Raw genomic sequence first — 23,396 nt, 5'->3', positions numbered from 1 at the left:
AGCAGGTCCAGACAGGAACATGTCCACTGTTGTACAGTCCCGGACATGGTGTGTAGAGGGCTCAATAAGGGGTTTTAAGGCCATATACGCCAGCTCAAGGACAGAGTGTCACATTTACAGGGTGAGCCTGCCCTCCTAGACAGCCCCCAGCACTGCCATCTTTGCGGCTGTTTTGGTGCAGTGGTGGTTGCCCATGGCTGAGGACATCCCTCCCACTTTTTCCATCTGGGGGCTCGTGGGCTTATGACTGCCAAACTCCCCTCCCCATCTAAGGTGTACCCCCCCCACAAGTGTCATATACCGACCCTATATGCTGTCTTGTCTGTCATCCTACCCAACCTATCTTCTATGAGCATACCTACTCGCCTTCCCCCACATCCCACTCTCACCCTACGGAAACAAAAGGCCAGTCGGTTCCTAGAACAACATTTGCCCCATACATAGCTGTCCATTTCACACATGTGTCCACTAAACACATGTAACCCTTTTAATATGCATCACAACATGCTCCAGTTTTCCTCACCCCTGTCTCTCAGGCACACGATCCTGGTATGCAGATGACACCTAAAGGTTCCAGGTACACGTGATGCATATTACCCCATTGTACACACAACACTACTGGTCCCTCTCTGGTTACCCCATTTACCTTATTCATGATGATGATGTTGCACAAAGCACTTTGCAAGAGTACTGTTCTCACATAATGATTGGACAGGAACTGTTGTGTTAATGTAAATAAAATGCACAGAGTGATGTATTTGGCCAATGTACAAATGTTTGCGTGTATTAATGACACATGTCTGTCTGAGGGAGTCTTGCTATTACATAGGACAACACCACTACATAATATAGGCATTGCTGCTGTTTCCCCTTTCATTCCTTTGTAATGCTTTGTTGTCACATGGGATGTTCTTGATATATCTATATATATATGTATGCATCTATATCTGGACATAAACACACACATACATCTACATGATGGAATACATTTCTTATACTGTTGAATGACTGCGATGGATGATATGTTTGTGATAAGATCTGATGTCTGTATATCTGCCATGGCTTAATGGTAAATCACAATAGCTGTGTGTGCAGGGTCCTGGTTTCGAGCCTTGCAGAGGCTGTTTATTTTGTTGCTGGGCAGAACAAGGCCATTGGATACAGAGTGATTAAGGCACATTAAAGCAGTTGTGAACTGGTGTGCATAGGTTTGCACGGAGCTAAGCAATGCTAACCTCCTGTTACAGTTTCTTACACTCAGTTAGCCTCTACATTGCTTTACCAGTGTAATACTCGCATACTGGCGACCAAACAGGCGTACACCCGCGTGCTCCCGCACTTTTAAATGCAGTGCATTTGGTGTTTGCATCTGACACTCACACCCCTGAGTGGGAGTGAGGACTATGGCATTACCTTGTGATGCCTATTACATCGGATTACATGCCTACAGCATCGGGAATGGCTGCCCATTAGGCAAAAGCATGCCGTTCAACTGTACGGAATCCGCAGCCTGTCCAGAGTTTGATCCATATTATTGGTGTGTTCCTCTTACAATCTGCACCTGTCTGGCTAATACATGGGAACGGACACTCTTCAATAAAAACAAGTAATTGGGTTTTGAAACCCACATCCTTCAGCCGAGTCATGCTACTGCATACCTAATATTCTATCATCTTTCTAAGGCTGTCAGTGGAATATGTGCTTTCTTTCCCTATCAGACCTCTCATGCGATTGGGGAAAAATGCCAACTGAATCAGGGACATGTCATAACAACATCAGGGACACATTTAAATTATTAGTGCTATTAACCTGACACATTGACAGACTCAGAGCATATGAATTCATACACATTTTCTGAGGTAAATGATGTTTATAACTCTTAACTGTTGTCATTACTCATTACGTGTAATTCACCACCTTTCCTCCAAAAGTCACTAGTTTTAGGAGGGATTAAGTGGGACAGAGTTAGAAACTGAATCGAAATAAGGGATGTCTCTGAAAATCGGGGACAGTTCAGAGGTATGGTCCTTATTTGTTCCCCCATTGGTTTATGTCCTGTCCAGTGGATTTGCTCTTAGGGGTTGAGAGGTATGAGTGTCAGGTATGCCCATTTCAGAATATTACTTACATCCCCGGGGCAGTCCTAATATGACTGCACCAGCCAACACCTGCATGCCTAGGCCCATAATTGCATACCCATAGTTCCCCCACCTGCCCCTGCTCTACAGCACTCATCCTTACTGTGGGTGCAGGTGGGGTATAAACACACCATTACACACTGCCCACTCTCCGCGTGTTGAGACACATGTCGTACGTTGTGCCGACCTATGGATTATCAGACTTCCACAACCTACTGGTCCATGTACATCTACAGCCTGGTTTGATGGATCATTACCGGGACTGACTCCGAAGATCATTAATTTTTGGGTGTCCCACAAGGAGCATCGATGTCTATGTTTCAAGATTAGACATGGCAGGTCTCTCCCACTGGTAGTATCCTGCCGGTGGTCTGGGAAGCAGTGGTGTGTTTACTTTTATTATGTGTCTGTATGTCTCACCGGCCTAGCTGGGGGGGGGTTGATGCTACATGTTACACGTTTGTTGATTGGACCCCTCACCCCCATATGCATGGCCTGTGAACATATGTAACTCGTAACTGCTGTATCATATCCTAGCTATATACATGTGTATGTTTACAGTCACATAGGTTCATAGGTAGGTACTAGGCTATCTGCCCTAGGGCATTTATAAGCCTAGCCAGAATGTGTAGGCTTTCGCCTCTCTTTTAGACTAGATTCCTGAGCCTCTGTCCAACAGGGCCATAGAGGTGATCCCAGGAGTAAATTTACGATCTCCCATCCACTCATCAAGATTTCTCTTGAAGAGGGTCAGTGAGGGGTTCTGCCTAACATGGACTGGGATTCTATTCCAGAACGAGGGAAGCCTCTGGGATATGAATCTATCCCTCCAGCATGTCCTATTTATTGTTGGGCTGAGGTTTATATCCCTGGAGCGTGTAGCTCTAATGGATTTGTTTTTTTTTTGAGATGGAGCATGTCCATTAATTGCGGGGTAGACATGGCCTTGTACGTCAGGCAGAGATCGCCTCTGAGTAGGCGGTAAGCAACTGAGTAGAGCTGGAGTTTCCTTAGTTGAGCTGTGTAGGGCATCTGTTTGAGGCCCACGATCCTCTTGGTGAGGTACTTTTGAGGTCTCTCCAGCTGTTGCAGGTGTCGCGTAAGGCACATCCCAAATGGGGCATTGTACTCAATTATGGACCTGATGAGTGATGAGTAAAGGGGCACAATGATCTCTATTGATCTAGATGTGAACCCTTTTGTGGTTAGGTGAGCTATATAGAAGGTTTTTCTAACCACTTTGGCAATGTGATTGTGAAAGGAGAGGTTACTATCTACTTGGGTCCCCAGATCCCTAATTACTTCTTCTGTATTTAGTGGATTACCTCCTATGTGGTAGTTTGTGGGCACTTTGTTTTTCCCAAAGGGGATGACATATATATATATATATATATATATATATATATATATATACATATACATTACTATATACAGATATATCTGTATATGTATGCATACACGTATATATTTATTTATTGCTGTCTCTCTCTCTCTCTCTCTCTGTATATATATATATATATATATATATATATATATAAATATATATATAGATATAGATATATATATATATATATATATATATATATATATATATATATATATATATATATATATATATATATATATATATATATATATATATATATATATATATATATATATATATATATATATCAAACTACATATGGGTCTATGGGTGTCTGCATATGTATATATCTATATGTGGGTATGTATATGAATTCTGTCTCTGTATGTATACATTTGTACTACGGAGAGGGAGAGGCTTATCTCTATGTTGCTATGGGTAGATATACACATACATACCTCTACATATATGCGTCTACATCTGGTTATTCCATTCCTTGCATATAGATTACATTTTGCTGCAGTGAGACTTGTAATGGGTGTGGCTGCTCGTTGGGCGATGCCTCTGCCCAATGAACACATTTCCTTACATCCCTGGGGCTGTCCATATAAGCCCACATCAGCCAACACCTGCACACCTAGACCCATAAGTAGCTATCCATAGTTCCCCCACCCGCACATCCTCTACAGCACCCATCCTTACTCTGGGTCCTGGTCGGTTCTGGACACACTACAACACGCTGCCCACTCTCCACTTCACAGGACCTATTTCATACAATTGTTTCGACCCATGGGTCATCAGGCTTTCTCACCCTTATATTCTGGGTATGTATACACCCCAGCCAGAATGTTCAGTTTATCACCTTCTTTTGGTCTTGCCTGTCTGTGTTCCAAGATTAGAATTCACGGGTGCACTGTGTACCCCCCCCGGTTGTTTCCTGCCTGTGGTCTGGGGAGCAGTGGACTCTTTACATTATTTGTGTGTATGTTTCCCATGTCTGGCTGGGGGGGGGGGTGGAAGGTTATGCTACGGGTTTCATGTTTCTTGCTTGGGCCCCTCACTTTCATTGGCATAGCCTGTGAACATATGTCATTCTTGTGTGCTGTTTCCTATCATAGCTGTATATCTGTGTATATCTACACACACACACACACACACACAAACACACACACACACATATATATATATATATATATGTATATATATATATATATATATATATATATATATATATATATATATATATATATATATATATATATATATATATATATATATATATATATATATATATATATATATATATATATATATATATATATATATGTGTGTGTGTGTGTGTGTGTGTGTGTCTGTAAAGCAATGCATACCCCGCGCAGATGCACTTACACATGCTTACTGGTGTTTATATATGCTTAAACCTGCTTATTAGTGCCTTATTCATTATGACACTGACACTTCACTCCAGTTAACTTTTAATTGTTATTTTGCAGGTTATACAGTGGACAGATGTTGCAATGTGTTCATGTACAGATTACCGATGGTAAATGGTATATGATGCAGTGGGATTCGGAACGGGAATGTCTGTTCGTTAGGCGGTTGCTCTAACCAATGCACTATTGCTGTGCTGCTTCATTTGCATATATATCCATATACCCATCACTCCTGGTTCCCCAAACACCCACCCCAATGCCTCCCTAACACTGCAGTCATCCATTCTCCAGTTGGATTTGCGGTGTATCCACACCACTACAAATTGACTACTCCCTACTCCTATAGACCCATTCCTTTGGTTGACTCACTCCACGTATCCTCAGAACTCCCAAACTTTTAGTCTGCAAACATTGGTGACATGAGCGACCAAAAGGACACTATTCACAGTTTTTGGGTTGTCCCACATGGGACACACATGTGTTTATGTCAAGATTAGACTTTATACTTCATTACATCCTTACTCCCGTTAACATGACACTACAATAAATTAATAAGTATGACTATGTGGTAACACACATTATACACATGAGAGCCTAATTATGTACATTTTCAGCGTATTTCTTTTACAAATAGACTAGTTTAGTAATTGGCGTATCCACAGCAGGCAGATCACAGGAATGATTCCATGTGTGGGAAAGTCCTCACATTTGATTTTTGTCAGCATAGCACTGACTTTGGACATTGTACACACTTTTGTGTTTTAGCAGTTTCATCCCTTCCCTCTTATGCACAACCTATTATATCTACTGTCGAGGTTTGTAAGGGCACATTCATGTTATTTATGCCTGCAAATGGAATGAATGTGTTACAGAGAATGCACTTCTACATATTGATGTCTGCATGTGTGTATGCATATATACTTATAACAAACTCACTGACCTCCATGGGGCAGTCCAATTAGAACCAGCCCATCCAACCCTGGCATGCCTGGCTCCATAATTTCATACCCATATTTCCTCCATCCCACCTGAGTTCAACATACATGCATACCATCCATTGTCCAGTTGTTATCGCAGCCATGACACACCTCTACACATTGCCCTCTCTCGAGCGTTAGGGGCCCTAAACATATGTTGCCCCAACCCATGTATTCTCAGGCTCTCCCACCATTTAGTCCTTGAACATACCTGCCCTTCTTGTGTAATGGTCGGATGGCCAAATAGCCTATCAATTTTTGGTTAGTCCCACCAGGGACTACCCTCTGTGTGTAAAGTAGACTTAGCAGATCAACAATGTTACTCCCACTGGTAATATCCTGCCTGTGGTGTGAGTAGCAGTGCTTTTCTCACTCCTGCCCAGCTTGATATGATACAGCACTATATAATACCGGGGTTGATGCTTATTACCTTCTCATTCCTTTTGTTTGCTTTATTGTTATGTTGTTCTTTCTTCATAGATAAATATATATAAATATATATATATATATATATATATATATATATATATATATATATATATATATTATATATATCTGTACATACTTATATACATTTCCTATGCTGGGCACTGCTTAGACCCACGCAAGCACACTGAGACTTGCGTACTGGTACTTATATGTGTTTACTGCTGCTTATTTGTGCTTACACCTGCTTACTAGTGCCTTATTCATTATGACAGTGCCACTTTGCTTGAATATTTAAGTTAAATATCTCATGCAATACTCTTATGTCGGTTTTACAGCAAAATGACATTCATTCCACATGGAAAACGATATGTGCTATTGTTGTGCTCGAACCGTGAATGCCTGTTCATTAGGCGGATGCTCTAAACACTACACTATTGACATTTACGTTGATTCAGAATGTTTTTCTCTATTTGACTGAATTTGATGTGTAAGCTATGCTCGGCAGAGGGCAGCGACATGCAAACATGCTGCGCTTTGCTTACACCTTCGATATTGCAGCAATTCAAATGTATAATAGGGACACGGGGAATCTAATTGTGAAAGTTCTAGGGACAGGGCTCAACATTCCACTACGTGCTTGTCTGTTTACTACTTCAATTTTATTTCACTGTTTGTGGACACTCTTGTATGCTTAGCATACATTTCGGTATCCACGGACACTGAATTACTGACTTACTGTTAGAGGCGGGCTCTACTAGTAGGCATAGTAGGTTTTGCAACTGTCGGGGCATGTTTACACCTCTGTAGAGCACTTGTACAAGCCCCCTGGACTCGCACACATTTCCTGTTCATGTTGAGGGTGCAGCAGCACACCCTCATACATATTCATATGGCGTTGTTGCACCATCTGTAGTGAAGACGCTTGACGCAAGGCTAAAACCGTCCTTGCGCCAAGCTTCTTGAATCCCGGGGAAATAGTTAAAATAGTTTACAGATGTTAAAAAAGTACCTCTATTTGGGTTCATAGATATTCTACTACAAAAGGAGGCTTCAGAATCACATGCTTGTATGAACAGTTTCAATTCACCCCATGGGACTGAGGCTAGGTTGGTAAAAGACAGCACATATGATTTCTCAGAATGGATCCTGGAAGCAGCCAACAGCCACTCACCTAATGATTTTAAAATGTTCTCTTGGCAATGGAAAACCAGAGGACCAGGAGTTCATGCAGATATACAAAACCCAGGTTGCCCAGGGTACAGAAAGTCAAAAGTAAGATTTTAAATGTTGATACAGCAGTGATTGGGCAGCAGAACTCTGAATCTGTAACAGCTATGTTGAGTCACTTTCTGTAAATCCAAGATAAAGGGCACTACAAAGAAGACACAAAAGTATGACCACTGCAAGGTAAAAACAGATGAAAGGATGCGTGATCCACAATGGTATTTTTCAGCTGCAAATAAGGTGTCTGAATGAAGGTTAGATAATGGACAAAATGTACAACAATGTTATCTTGGAGAAGGAACGTTCCTCAACAGAGTATTAATGTGCAGATATTACCTGATAAACAATCCACAGCTTCATGTTAGCATACTAAACCTGTGGCATCAGGCCTCACAACTCCCATGGATGGTCCATTATTTCCAAAATAATGACTGCCTTGTCAGGCATTATTATTTGCCCAACACATGACATTTTTCAGATTGGAATAGCGTGTTTTAATAAAGGCTGACACATAGCTCTTGACAGGCATTCCAAAAGACCTCCACTGTAAAATAATAGGCATGTGAAGGAAGAGAATCTGTGAAGGGCAGATAGTAGCATGAAGATGCATTGTTTCTGTATTTGCAGCACTGAGTTTAAGTTGCCTCAAAGTCATCCAATTTTGATGTCATCTGAGTGGTACAGTCTTACCCAGGAGAATGAAACAAGAAGAGTTATAGATGGATACTGTCAACATACCTCTGAAAACTAATATCTCATCCTTTCATGAGCCCTCACAATGGCAGCCTGTACACAGTGAACAAAAACAATACCAATTTGAAGCCCTAAGAAACACTGTACAGTACTGAGTAGCTACTGAAGGAACTGACCCCAGAAATCACATGCATAATACAACCCTAAAGGAAAACACAAACCATTCAAGTAGAGTAGAGGCTAAACTACAATTAGCACAAAGTTAGTCCATCAAGAGGTCATAGTGGATCATATCAAAAACACCCAGAGATCAAGGTTGGACCAAGACAGAATACAGATGTTAGAGGCAATGACAACTGTGCATAGGCCACTTTCCCAAATACATTATACCTTAGACACTAAGATAATATCTTTCAAGCTGGATGGATAAAAAGTTGGTTTCTTGCAAAAGAGGGTAATGAAAGGCACTTTCAAAATGAAAGGAACAAAAAAAATCTCCCAGAGAGTACCAGATAGTTGGGCGGATAAATGGGCTAGATGAGCTGAGGCAGAACTTCAGTAACAACGTGAAACTGGGTCAAGATTGCAATATCTTGCTTGCACATAAGCAATGAATCCCATGACCATTGTATAAATGACACTGGAAAACTTAGCTCTACAAAAGTCAGGGACAGGGCTTTAAGTCTATCAGACTATCTAAAGATACGGAGATCTGAGATATACTGGGAGAAAAAACATTGAGGTTTTTCAAGCTGGTTTATGTGCTTAGTGAGGTCCATGCCAAAGAGTGCATTATATTCAATGATAGAACTAATAAGAGATGAATAAAGTGGGACTATAGCTTCATTGCACCTAGATGGGATACCAAGAAGGGTAACTTGTGCAAGATAGAAGGATTTTCTAACCAACACAGAAACATGCTGTTCAAAAAAGACTGTTATCAACATACATACCAAAGTCACTGAAAACTGTGCCAAATTTAAGTGGAAAGCTATCTAGAGAGAAAGAAGCAGTGATGCAAAATATGCCATGCTTCATTTCCTGATGTTCAGGATAAACCCATGATTGATACATCAAGTATTTGTTTGGTCCAGCTGTTACTGCAGAATTTAGTATCAGACTGGGATGTTTATATTGCCCCCCAGTGTGCAATCATTATCAAATTTGGTTAGTCATAGTCACTTAATATTGTTTTTTATATCATAGAAATATATACCAAAAAGGAAGAGACCCAGGGCAGTGCCATCTGACATTTTTCTGTCTAGAGCAAATATACCTGTTGTTAACGGCATGGGCTCTGTGAGACAAGCAATACAAATCCAAAACTTATGTATGGGTTAATGTAGAGTTGGGAGAATTTGTTGATAATCCCAGCATAGTGGATACTGTCAAAGGCCTTGGCAAAGTCCGTTAAAGTAGTTTGAACTGTATGACCCTTATCCACGACTTCAGTAACCCTTTTAAAGAACTCAAGTCAGGTTGAGCAGACATTATCTGCCTTTCACAAAGTGGAACTGGTGTGCATCCAGGGATATAAAGGAACCAATACCACTGCTTATTTTAATTCAGCTATAATAGCACTCCACAGCCTTATTTAATACTAGTGAGACTAGCAGGCCTGTAATTCCCAGGGTCTGTAGAGAAGCCATCTTTATGCAAAGGTGCCACAACTGTCATTCTCTACTCTTTATGACCATAGGCAGTGGAGAGACTCAAGTTGAAGAGCTGTTGAAAGGGATTTGCTAAGTGGGACTTTGCACTTCTCAGCATATTTCCAAGGATATGGTTAGGACCCATGGAAGTAGTGTTTTTAATTTGGAAATGTGCAATAGGACTTGATCCAAATTGATCTCTGGAGGTGGGGTGTGTGGAGAGAATGAAGGTGACAAGAATTTGTCTGTAAGAATATTAGCAATATCCTTGGGGTAACAGAAGGAGTTACAACTGAATGCTAGTTCAGTACAAATTTGATGGTTACTTCTAAGCTTCCTAATATTGCTGAAGAAGGCCTTATGACTGTCTATTGAATTAGTTGCAAACCTGTGTGCATAGGTTCATAGGTTCATAGGAGGTTACTAGGCTATTGGCCACAAGGCCTTTATAAGCCTAGCTATGTTATACCATGTTATACACTTGATCCCTTATTGACCAAGTTGTATGGTCTATATTTGCAGTGTGTCTATGATCAGTAATGACTGCCCTTATCCAAGAGGGACATAGGTGGCACCCTGGGGTAAATTTGTGGTCTCCCATCCAGTTGTCTAAGTTACTCTTGAATAGGGTCATTGAGGAGCTATGTTTTACGTGAACTGGTAGTTTGTTCCAGAGGAGTGACAATATCTAGGAGGCATGTCTGTCTCTCCAGCATGTCCTGTTAATGTCGCAGGCTAGGTTAAGATCCATAGAACGAGTGAATCTTCTCCCATTTGACTTGTAGATGTGCAGCATTTCCATTAGGGCAGGGTCTGAGACTGCTCTGTAGGCCTTCAATGTTTACATGTAGGTCATATGTTGAAGGCTCTAAATTTTCTTGGTGAGAAACCTCTGAGGTCTCTTGAGCTGCTGCAGGTGTCTAGTGAGGTATGTACAGAAGGGAGCATTGTACTCTGTTAGTAGTCTGATGAGGGATGGGTACAGGGGACTTATAACATCTTTAGCTCTGGATGTGATGCTTTTACTTATGAGATGTGCAATATAGAAGGCCTTTATTACCACTGTGGATGCATGGTGTTCCCAAATCTCTTACTACAGGATTTGAGCTAAAGGGGGTACTGTTAAAATTGTAATTTTCAGGGACTTCCCCTTTGCCAAAAGGGATGATGCATTTTTTGCATTTAGTGGATTTGGCAGGAATCATTTGCCTATATAAGCCCTTTTTGTGGTATGTCAGCATTGCTGGGGACTCAATGGGTGCACCCAATTTTCAGTCATCAGCAAACTTGATAAGCCACAGCCCATCTATTTTCACCTGGGCTTCTGGGAAATAGATTCCAAACAGTAGGGTGCCCAGCACAGATCTTTGTGGTACACCACTGGTAACTGGTCTGCTGGTAGAGGTGGAATCCTCAGCTTTGACTGTATGTGCTCTGTCGGTGAGCCAGTTGGCTACCCATCTAATGACATATGTGTTATTTCCCAGCTTGGTGAATGTTTCAATGATGCCTGAATGGGGGATTGTGCCTTGGCTAAGTCAGGATTATCTGTATGCACTGTTTTGCCTTCCTCCAGGGCTTTGGTGACATTCTTGAAGAAGTCCACCAGGTTTAATAAGCACAATCTACCCTTAATGTAGCCACATTGGGTCAGGTCAAGAGTTTGAAGGTCATCTATGTCTTTGTTGATAAGGTCCAGGATGATTCTCTCCATGGTCTTGCAGATAAGGCTGGCTGTTTCTATCTTCCACTGTGCTGGAACAAAGCCAGTACTTAAACTGTGGTTGAAGAGAGTGCCAAATGGTTCTGCTAGGTCCTGTTTTAGACCATTTAGTTGTCAGTCTGGAATGTTATCCAGTCCCATAGAGGTTGTGTTTCTAGCATGGAGAGTGCTGTTATGACCTGATCTTTGGAAATACTAGCTAGAGGAATGGTGACAGGTATGTTTTGGGGTATGTCTGTTGAGGACAGGGGGCATGACATTTGCACCAAATCTGTCTGCTAGCAGGTTGGTGATGTACTCAGGTATCAGTATGAGTTGTACCATCAACTACTAGTTCAGCACAAAGCTGGGCCTTCATAGGTTAGCTTTGTAATTGGCTTTAGAGGATTTTACAAGATATCTAATTTGCTTGTTCAAGCTGTGGAGGGTGTCCTTCCTCTGCTGAGTCAGTTTTCTCTTGTTTTTAAACATTAGTTTCTTCCTCTTGTTGTATAACCTGAGGGCAGCACACAGGGGGAAGTGCAGAGGTCCCCTATTTTGGTGAGTACTAAGTCTAGGACATTCAAGCCCTTTGTGGGGATGCAGATTATCTGTTCTAGAGAATTTCTATTAACAAAATCCAGGAACCTTAGGCCAAGCATGTTTGTGCTCATATATGACTCCCAGTCAATGGAAGAATAGTTGAAATCACCCATGACCAAGGTGTTTGGCTGTATAATGAGTGACTCAAGTAGGTCCAGATAGGCAGAGTGGTTCTGGTGGTTTATGGTGGGGGACCTGTAGCTATCATATAGATATGGAAGGGGGTTTTGCCTACAGTTTGTTGGACTTGGAGTAGCTCTAGGGAGTTGTACTGTTTGACCAGTATTGAGGTGTATTTGTCTTTACTGAAGATGAATACACCTCTGCCTTTGGTTCTTTCATGTTCGTTTTGAGGTCTGAATGTGTGGAAGGCATTGTAGTTTTGCATGGCCAAGTTTCTCTCTGTGGCCTTGAACCATGTCTCTGAGACTGCACAAACATTGGCATTTTCCAAGGTAAGAAGTACTTCCAGTGAGTGCGGTTTCCAATATAGACTCTTAGCATTAAATAGCTTACCCTTGAGTTTTTCTGTAGTGGATTTTTTTACATCAGGAACTTTATTGTTACAACATTGCATAAAAACGGTAGTGTTGGGGAGTCAAGTACCTTTGCCAGTAACCAAAAGCTAAGAGGCGATAGGTGAATACCATCTCTGGCAAAGCAGCGTGGTCTGTCAACCACATCTTCCCAGGTAGATACTGGATTCCCCTAAATTGACACCAGAAGCTCAGCCAATTGTTGAAATTAATCTTTTGTTTTGTTTATATTGAGGCAATGGTACATTTGAGAAACTTGTAAGTTTTAAATGCCTTTTATAATGATATAGTGGACATGTCTTAGTGATGGCAAGGAACTTTTTAGTTATACTATGGAGTTTGTTGATGTTGATGAAATGGACATCTTTTAGTGATAGCTAGGAGCCATTTTCTTGTTATAGAATTTGTTGCTGTTGACTAATACATACTTATGCAGAAATTAATAAAAGTGACCAAGTCAAATAAAAATAATCTGAGAACAAGATAACAGGGAAGTAAAGTAAAGTAATTTAGTTATATTTTTGGCCTAAGAATGTATGTGTTAACTATATAAATGACAGAATCACCATCACTATTATTATTAGGCACATGATTTTTAGAACAGAAAAAATAGATCATTTTAGAGTTCTGAGCAAGTAAGTACCTAATCTGGTTTCTATCCATTTCTTTAGAATGTCTTTGTACTTGAAATAAGGAAGAAAAAGATGTGTGTCTGTCAAACTGAGAATGACATCTATAACATTTTATGGGAAAATAAAGAGAATGCTTATTCAGCTCGCAATGAGGGAATCACATCAGCGCATAATTCTGAAGGCCCTAGTATCACACCTCAGTTGAAAGCAAACATTTCCTTGTTCTATTTAAATTTGATTTTAGTTCTGCCAGATCATATGTGTCTGAGTGTGTGCGTGTGTGCGTGTGTGCGTGTGTGCGTGTGTGTGTGTGTGTGTGTGTGTGTGTGTGTGTATGTGCAAACTTACTTTTCTGATAAGAAGTGCTTTCAGTTCTCAACTAAAAGGAAAGCAGGTATGCTTTGGAAAAGTTACTAACTTAGCAGCATGGGTATCTTAGATGACTGAAAAGCAATTATATCAGCACAGAATAAGGTCCTGGGTATAACGATCGTCACAGCTAAACTTTTTCTTTCATATATCATTGTGATTTAAATCCTGTGAGATACAGGCATTCACCTGCTTGTGTACATCATCCTTTATAAAGATAAATGTTATGATTTTTAGACAAAAAAAGAGCAGGTGACTCACAATCTTGTCTATTTCACATGTATTTCATTGTCCAGTAATAGAGATATCACCCAGGAAAATGTCAGGCTCTATATTCATGTCACATCCCACCTCTTCACTTCATTTTGAATAATGCAAAACTAATACAGAAATAGATGTCATCTGCTGTTTTGTATTGATCTGAAACAAATTGAAAGTGCTGTGTACTTCATTTAGAGGAAAGTAAGCAATTTATGATACCATCAGTAGAGCATTTTTTCTGCTGGTCTATTTTTCTATTGCAGTGCATGTTTCAGTGTTTAGATACTTTCTTATACAATACCTTCTGATTGCTGTAATAATCAGGTTTGAATGAAGACTAGATAACCATTAATAATGACAGTGAGAATGAAAATGAAAACGTCACTGAGAAACAGCTTTTATTATGATGCTTGAATTATTTTAGGTTAGGAGCCATTTTGTAATAATACACAATGTAAAGAAGGAAATTTGTAGTGCAAGCATAAGCAGGAGAGAGAGTGAGTGTGTTGTTGTGATTTAATGTGTGTGTGGGGGGTGCACGCTTTTGTGTGTGCGTGTGTGTGTGTGGGTGTGTGCGTGCGTGTGTGTGCATGTGCGTGTGCATGTTTGTGCGTGTGTGTGTGTGTGTGTGTGTGTGTGTGTGTGTGTGTGTGTGTGTGTGTGTGGCTGTGCACGCTTGTGTGTGTGTGGGTGTGGGTGTGCACACAAGCATGCTCATATGCAATGTTTTGCTTTTTGTACTCATTGCACTCAGGATGCATCATATAATAGTTAATAAATGAATCAGTATAGAAACAAATATACGTGGCAAGTGTTAATGACAATCAGCAAGAATCATAACTCATTTTTAAAAGCAGTTATTCATTTTTTTTCAGGTATACTCTTAATGACAGGAACCTTGGCAGATTAATTTCCAGAATAACAGATTCCTTTAATACAGAACTTCAGCTCTGGCAGGTAATAACCAAATAAGTGCTTATGACTCTGTTTCAGAGAAATGTTTTGTTTCAGCTTCTTTTTACTGCCATACTTTTACTGAAACAAATATAGTGAAGCTTTAGTACTCTGCTTAATGTTGCACACATTTTGTTAGTCTTAAATATTTTAATGTTATTTATTTACTAACTTCCAGTGCCCCACATCCATGCCAGCTTGTCTTCCATGTCCCTGGACCTATTCTTATACTGCTGGGGCCAATCATGGATCCTAAGGGCATCCTGGAAGCTCAGTCATCTCTGCTTCCATCCTGTGAGGGTTTCGTTATATGCCCTACCCACTTCCCTGCCACACCTCCCACTCATTGTTTATGTTTGAGGGCAACTCCCCTTTTTGAACTACACTCCCCCCTAAGGGATCATCAGTGATGAGTATCCTTCAACCTGGTATAGGCTTACCCATCCCTTTTGCCATTCCATCAGTCACCCAAGCCGCTAAACAAACCCAGGTCGACTGGGCAATTTTTCTTAGTCTTAACTTAACTCAACACTCACTTTTCATGACAGTAATTGTTCTATTCTGATGACTTATTGTTTGAAGCACTAAGGCAGTCATAACATTTGGAGCAAATTAATTTCATGAAATTTGACATCTCTGATTAAACGTAATTGCACATTCAACTACTTCTGCTGTAACTCCTTCAGTTACAAGCTTCTGAGGAGCCAAGATACCCAAAAGAACTGTTCAAGAAATCAAATACATCAAAAAAATATAATGCAAGCTTTTTTTCATTGTAGGAAAGCCCCCCTGCACCTCCTATGTGGGGCAAACCTCCCCAAACATATACATGCCAACTGCATAGCCACAAACACAAGACGAGAGAACTCTTTCAAACATATGGAATCACTGCTGGTACATGCTTAAAAATACGTCAGGAATTTCCTATGGGTAACAGTTATCATGGAGTTTAACTTCAGTGAACTGTGCTCAGGGCATTGTAAACTGAGTAGTAGCAGAACAGCTTATTCTAATTTGTATGTAAATAAAATACATGATGCAGCAGTAGGTTATAGGGCTTGCATTATTATTTGTGCCCTTTTCAGATTATTAGCAAGTTTTCTTAGTTTTCGGTTTCCTCCCACATCCCAAAGACATGCTGTAGGTGGATTGGACACTCTAAATTGGTCCTAGGCATTCATGCGTACATATGTGTGCCTTCTGTGGAAGGTTGGGCGCCGGGCTGGCAACTAGCCACCGTAAAACTCCACTGCCAATCATGAGCGGACAGGTGATCCACTGTGGTGACCCCTAACCAAGAAAAGTCAAAAGAAGAAGAAGAAGCAAATTTTCTTAGTAATTTATCTTACTTAAACAACTTTCTATTTGAAATGGTAAAGTAAAGATTTTAATTTGTGTAACTTAAAGAATTCAAATGCACTAACTTTCAACCTGGATTAAATAGCATATCTCTTTACAGCTTGTGTTAGAAACACTGGCCTCTTTTTAGCATTATTTAATTTATTTCTGTTTAGGTTCTGTGGTAAGATCCCTCCCCCACAGCTCCAAGGTGTGGATTCATTGCTAGCTTCCAGCTACTGCCTTTGTGGACTGTGTGTATGGTGTGTGTGTGTGTGTGTGTGTGTGTGCTTTCTTTTGGTACTTAATTTTCTTTCATCTTCCAAAATCACATCAAAATATTGGTTATGCTTCACTAACTATATAGCTTTTCTATTGGCCCATGGCTTGAGTCAAGGCTGAAAGGGACTATGGACTAGCCAACTTACATGGTTAACAGATTTTAAATACTAACATATTTTAAATAAATGATTCTGATTGTGTCATTGTGTAACATTCTAGTTGCAGTACTAGTCACTCCATTTTTCCATGCTTGTATAGTCCAGAATATCTGTGTCTTAGTCAAGTAGGCAAACACTAGGTGTATAGAGTATCTTGTACAACCAGTTCTAGAAAAAAAAACATAACTGACCCATTTTTCTAAGCAGCATCAAATAAATACATGGCTTAGTTACAATAAAGTACACTTTTAATCCAAACAGTATCAAAACACAAATAAAATATTAAAAGGTCCAAAATAAACAGGAGGACTATGCAGCATGTCTGGGGGTGGGGGGGGGGGTCCAGTGATAGTAAATCCCACATACAGTGGTGCCTGCGCTAGCTGGTCGAGCCTTCCATCTATTGGGTGTGTCCACTAACCATATTGTGCCTGCACAGACACCATTGTATGTGGGATTTACTGTCACAAGGAACACACCCCTAGGCTACACATGGCACCTGCTCCTCCTGTTTATTTTGGCTGCTTATTAAGTGAATATTTGTGGCATGGCACAACTTGCAACCCAGCACAGATCATACAATATAAAAGATCTAAAACCACAGAATTTAACTACCCCGTGGTGGTGGTGCATAACTTCAGACAAGAAGTACCATTATAAAATAGCTCCTTAAAAGTGGGACACATACACCTTGAGATGATTCTTGCTTGCTGTTTCCAGAAATGTAATTAAAACTAGTAAAATATCCTCATAGAAGTGGGCCAGGCAGAAGGATTGTCATGCAGATGGTCTTCAGCAGAGATGAAAAGGCTCTGCAGACACCTTGATTAATTCTTCTCCCTACACCAGGGACTAATAAAAAGTAGAAAAACCACCCCCCTTCCTGCCAAGTTCTTTACACTCTATAAATGAGTTTATTATGTTAATAGTTTGCTTTCTCATTAGTTTTGTAATCATGGGTTTTCATCTCCAGTAATCTGAAGAAGCTTCCATCTCAGAAGTGAAAGCTTGGCTAGCAATTCCGAATGGCATTTTTCCTTCCTGGATGATATTTGATCTCTGGATGCTGGAGTTGCAACAGATCTGGGCATTTTGGTCGGCAACACCCTCAGCAACAACAGCAACAATGGACTAAAAATAAAATAAAAATGCAAAATAAAAAGTGAGCCAGATTCATTAATGCCTACACTAAGTGCATACTAATTGTACATGATCTGTATTCAAGAAAATCCATACTACATTTTTTGTGCTTTCTAATTACTCAGAAAGATTACACTCAGTGTACATTTAGTCTTCACTTTGTGGTAACCTTTATGAATACCCCTTCAGTGTTTAATGCTGCAAGAAAATCAGTAGGGAAACTAAAATTATGAGGAAGAGGTTGCAAGTTATTCTTGTGTTGTCTGTTCACTCAGAATGGTGTACACTTAGTGTAGGCATTAATGAATCCCAGAGAATCGTCTTATGCATTATGGACAAGAGGGCACTGTTAAAGGCAAATTTTTTAACTTGGGTATGAGCATATATTAAAGTTTCTATTCGATATGTTTTTCTGCTTGTAAATAAAATGCTCCCTGAAAAGGGGATCACAGAAGCACAATAACCACACAAATCAGTCTCCATATTCTAATAACAGAGTTTCTTCTCCTCTATTCTGAAGCCGATTCTTCTAACCGTTCAGATTTCCCACCAACCAATCATACCAGGTTGCCTGATCTACTCCTCCTTTCTCAAGAGGATTTAAACTACTGCAAACTTAGTTTTATTATTTGATGAAGTCTTTTATGATGAAAGTGCTCATAAAGAAATAAATCAGATGATTTGAACCTACATATGGTTAACCATAAATGTTTATTTTTTAATCCAGCAATAAGAACCCACACAAAGAACCAACATAAAAACTGCTTCTCAACTAGAGTAAAACAGAGATCCATACCAAGGATATTTTAAAATATATTTACTAAAAAGATTTAATGGTTTCATCCACTAAGCCAAATGGACATCAGAACCTATGTAATGCCTCTCACAAACATTCATTTATAAACACCATAATTAATCATGTGACATAATCAGTTAAGATTTAAAAATACAAGTACTAATACATGTATCATTCAAAAAATGCACAAAAATGTTTATAAGTATTCACTAAGATTTGATAAATAGATATAAAATAAATTTTTTTCAGATCTACACATAACTACATAAACAAAACCAGAATCAAAAGCAGAAATGTCTTTACATATTCAAATAAATTAACTATATTAACTAGTATCACAGTTTAATTGCTCTAAGCTTGAGAACACTTGTAATAGAAACATTCCCCCAGATTCAGCAAGCTCTGCACAGAGTGCAGGTATAGTGCAAAAGCTGCTGCACGCAATACGGCCAACGAGCGATCCAGAATCGAGTCTCCAAGACATGAATGAGTGCCCCTACCCTATTTAAGCACGGACACCACTGCCATATGCTAATTACCTTATTTACTGGTGAAAAACATGCAAATGAGGTTAATTAGTGATCCAGGAAGCAGGCAGACATCTGTGCAGGAATAGTGTAACCTGCAGAAATGTATTCGGTTACTAACTGAATACATTTCTGCAAATTACAAAACGGAGGCATGACAGCTCAAAAAAAAGCATGCATTCTATGTAGTAGGCATGCCACTGGCCAAATATATGGCCATTTGCATGAAAAATAGCTGACATTTTATAAAAAAACAGTTATATTCTTTTGGCCGATCTTGGCTGTTTAAGCACAGGGCAGTGGTGCCAAGCGGGATCATCACAAAAATTAAAAAATGGGGGAAATAAGCTTTTATACCCAAATCTGCATTTTTCCATAATAGTCAACGGCATGCATAAGACAACAATACCTGGGAATAGTGGTTGCTAAGGGGGAAGACTCAATGTGAGTGTGGTAACTATGAATTAGCAGTCTGGTTTATGCAAATGAGAGGATTGATACTGAATCACAGATTTCCTGTCAGTGTTAGCTTGCACCCAACCGAGTAGGTGCAGCCAACACCATTGTATAAGTAGAAGAGGTGGATGACCTCATAAAAGGGTGTGTTATGTAAGCTTATTGGAGTTCTGTGGCCTGTGTTTGCCCTTTGCTAAGCACAGCTAAAGAGGGGGGTTTGTCTTACATTGTTGAGCACTGTTTTCCTTGCTTAAAATGGGTGTGCATACTGTGCACCATGTTTTAAACAAAAATAAATAAATAAATAAAAACAGGAAATAGCAGCACTGTTCACATCTGAGCACTGGGTATGTGCTGTGTGCCTCAGGGCTTAAACGGGGAGGAAATGGGAAAGGGAAACAGCAGTAGGAAGGCAATCAAGGAGAACTAACATCGCTGGCAGGTGAAATGTATCAGAATCAGCCAATTACACAGGCAGCAGGCCAGCACACTACTATAAACTATGCAAACACCTTTCAGTCTGTTTTCTCCTACAAACTCTACACCATTGGTGTACACAGACAGGTAAATTCTACCTGACAAACTAACAACATGTTAGGGGCTGCTGTTGCTCTCATACATCAATATGTGCAAGAGGCTAAGGTTGGTGAGGATGTGAATGCTGACAACCATCCCACAGTGAGGAGGAGGAGAAGAGTGCACAGACCCAGGGTAACCTACCAGGGGCTACATGAGCAGAAGATAGTGGAGCACTATAGGGTGGACAGGGACATTCTACAGCAAATTGTTGAGCTGTTCCGGCCCCGCCTCAAACACAGAACCAACAGAGGGGAACCCATCGCAGTGGATACCAAGGTATGTGTAGGATTAAGAATACCAGCCACAGGTACCTTCCAAAGGCCAACTGGGGATATCATGGGGATCTCACAGGCATCAGCATTCATGGTACTCCACCAGTTCCTAGATGCCATGTCAGCACATGCCAGTGAGCACATATATTTCCTCAACACCTGAGAGGCGTTGGCTAGAAATATGAGTCTCTTCCACCATATAGCAGAATACCCTGAGGTAGTGGGTGCTATAGACTGCAAGTACATACACATCAAAGCACCACCCGGTGAGCGGGGTAGGGTCTACATAAACCACAAGGGCTTTCCCTCCATCAACTGCCAGGTCGTGTGTGATGCCCAGGGCATTATCAACAATGTGTGTGCTGGCAGCCTTGGAAGCTATCACATCTCCCACATCTGGCATATGACACAGCTGTACTAGTCATTTGCCAGTGGGGACATCCCATATGTCCACCTAGTGGGGGATGCTTGCTACGCACTGGAGCCATGGCTGATGACACCCCTCAGAAATGTGCACACACCTGAACAAGAACTCCATAATGAGGCACACGCACAAAATAGAATCATTATAGAGCATGTGTTTGGGATGCTCAAGTCATGGTTCCACTGCCTTGACACAGCCTGTGGAGCCTTGCAGTACTCTCCAGCTACATGTACACAAATGTTCATAGTATGTGCCATGCTAAACAATATGATCCTGCGGAAACAGCTGAAGGAGGAACAGCATGGGGCAGGGCCACACAGCCTCCCACCATTGCCAAGTCCATCACAGGCACAGAGTGACTCAGAGGAGGAACTACCAGAGGCTACCCCTATAGGCAGAAGGAGGCGTGCCCAGTATGCCCAGGCCTTGGCTAAGAGGCAACGCATAGTGTGTACACTGACATGGTAGGGACCCAGAGAATGACACCTCTCTCTGACTCACACATAAAGTAAAAGGGATGCCAAATATGACACTACCTGTGCCTTACCATGTATAGGCAGTGTGCTGCGTGCATCCAACATAGTCACCCCTCCAGCACCATCTGCAGTACTGCCCCAGGCACAATGTAAGTCACTCCTCCTATCAATTAGTGATTGTAGTAGTATGTTCTGATACTGCTATCTATGGTATGGATGCAAGCATGCAAGGGAATTGTGTGGCCGAATGGGTTAGCATCAGACAGCTGACAGCTATATGGAACAGCAGGAAATCAAGAATAAATACTGGTGTCAACATGCTAGGCAGTAGTACACAAGGTGACAACTCCCATCGCAGTACATGTGGTGGCCCAAATAACTGGGTGTCTGTAGGCCACCACACATGGCTGTCAATGAGGGTTGACATACCCACCCCCAGCCTCACCCAGCAGGACAGGTGTAGATGACCATAGAGAAAGGTCGGGCTAAGGCCCTCAAATGCTGCCAATGGTGAACAGCCCCCCTAGAGACCTACACAGAGATAGTACAACAGGTCTGGCAGTTGCATCACAGTTCTGAAGGGCAAGAAGTCTGAAACTGAAATGTATGCAAATACAATTGAAAATATGTATTCTACTGAGATGCCTCCTTTGTGCAAGATAGGTCACAATACAGTACTAAATGGAAGTAAACAGACTAAGTGAAATACGACTACAGTCATTTCAAATGTGTAACGTTGTCAGGTGTGGTCCCCCCACAACCACATGTAGAAATGCAGTAACATGTACATTTGTAACGTAATATCAGTGGAGCACAGTGTGCCAGAGATGTCCCAATCGACATTATACATTGGTGCATGTCTATAATATGCAGGGGTCAGTGTGCTAGGTTTCTGTGTGTTTAATGTTGTGTGGAAGTTGTCATAATGTAGGTCTGCATGTTGTGTCTCAGTGGCCCAGGTACGTACAGGGTCATGTCCAAATAACTGCAGTGCCAACCAATGTGCTTCTCGGTGACACCCATGTTAATGGTTGTACACTGTCCAGATGTCAATACCAGTCAATGGTGGAAAGCCAGATAGGCCATGAACAGGGGCCCCTACATGGAAACACTACACAGGTGGAAGTACCCTATGCAGTGCCTACAATAACTCTCAGCTGCACACAATTTTGGAATTATATATCTAGTGATTAGCATAACATTAGTTGTCCCTCCACTATGGAATACTGGTTGTCTGCCGAATCACTACCATGCCACCAAAGCACTGTTAAACACTAATGCCAGACTGCCGATGGCCATACACAAGGTGGGATATGGATAAGGTTCCACTTATACCTGTGAGGCAGGTGCCCTAAGTTGACATATCACACATGCACTCAGGTCACCCCCAAACACCCACAACTATCTCACAGGTAAGATCCTTGCTGTTGGGAATGAGTATAGTATGACCCCACTTCTGTATGGGAATACCCACAGAATGCAGCATGCTGAAGAGATGTCTTATGCAGGTATGTCCCAGCTGTAAGCAGCACCCTGCCTGCATCCAGACTAATGGATCAATATGAACAGGAATTATTGCCAGTAACACCTCGCACACTTATCCTGTCACCCCAGGTGAATCCACTGGTTCGCAGCCTGGGAATGTATGAGTGACAGAATGCACTGGCCCCCATTACTACCAAATGGCCTACAGTCCTCTGTCAAAGGCCTGTGCCTCACCCATAGTGCCAATGTATGGTATCTTATGGGGTTCTAACTAACAATCTAACACAGTCAGCAGAACACAAATGCAAGGCCATGCTGACATATCCCAGTAGCATGCTCCCCATGTCCTACTGCATGAACTGTGGTCCAATCCATAAATACTACTGGGATGAAGGGCGAGCTATAGGGATACTTCTCAGATATTGCTCACATAATGTTAGGAAGAGGATAGAATAACAGAGGGGAGGTGTAGAAGCATGGATGTCATAGAGTGT

At 41.1% G+C, this 23,396-nt stretch overlaps 1 protein-coding gene across 2 annotated transcripts in view; it reads left to right on the top strand.

Annotated features, from left to right (window-relative positions):
• LOC122793449 (glutamyl aminopeptidase) overlaps positions 1-23,396 on the top strand; it is a 792,963-nt gene that overhangs the window by 736,888 nt on the left and 32,679 nt on the right. For both annotated transcript variants that reach the window (XM_044061461.1, XM_044061462.1), the window contains exon 20: positions 14,891-14,972. In XM_044061461.1, the coding sequence (XP_043917396.1) occupies positions 14,891-14,972 (82 nt within the window). The remainder of the gene's footprint in view (positions 1-14,890; positions 14,973-23,396) is intronic.

Source organism: Protopterus annectens, chromosome 2.part0 (genome assembly GCF_019279795.1).
Source record: "Protopterus annectens isolate FY-2018-M chromosome 2.part0, PAN1.0, whole genome shotgun sequence".
Classification (NCBI taxonomy): Eukaryota; Metazoa; Chordata; order Ceratodontiformes; family Protopteridae; genus Protopterus; species Protopterus annectens.
Note: the sequence above shows the minus strand (reverse complement) of the source record. Positions and strands in the feature narration are given on the sequence as shown.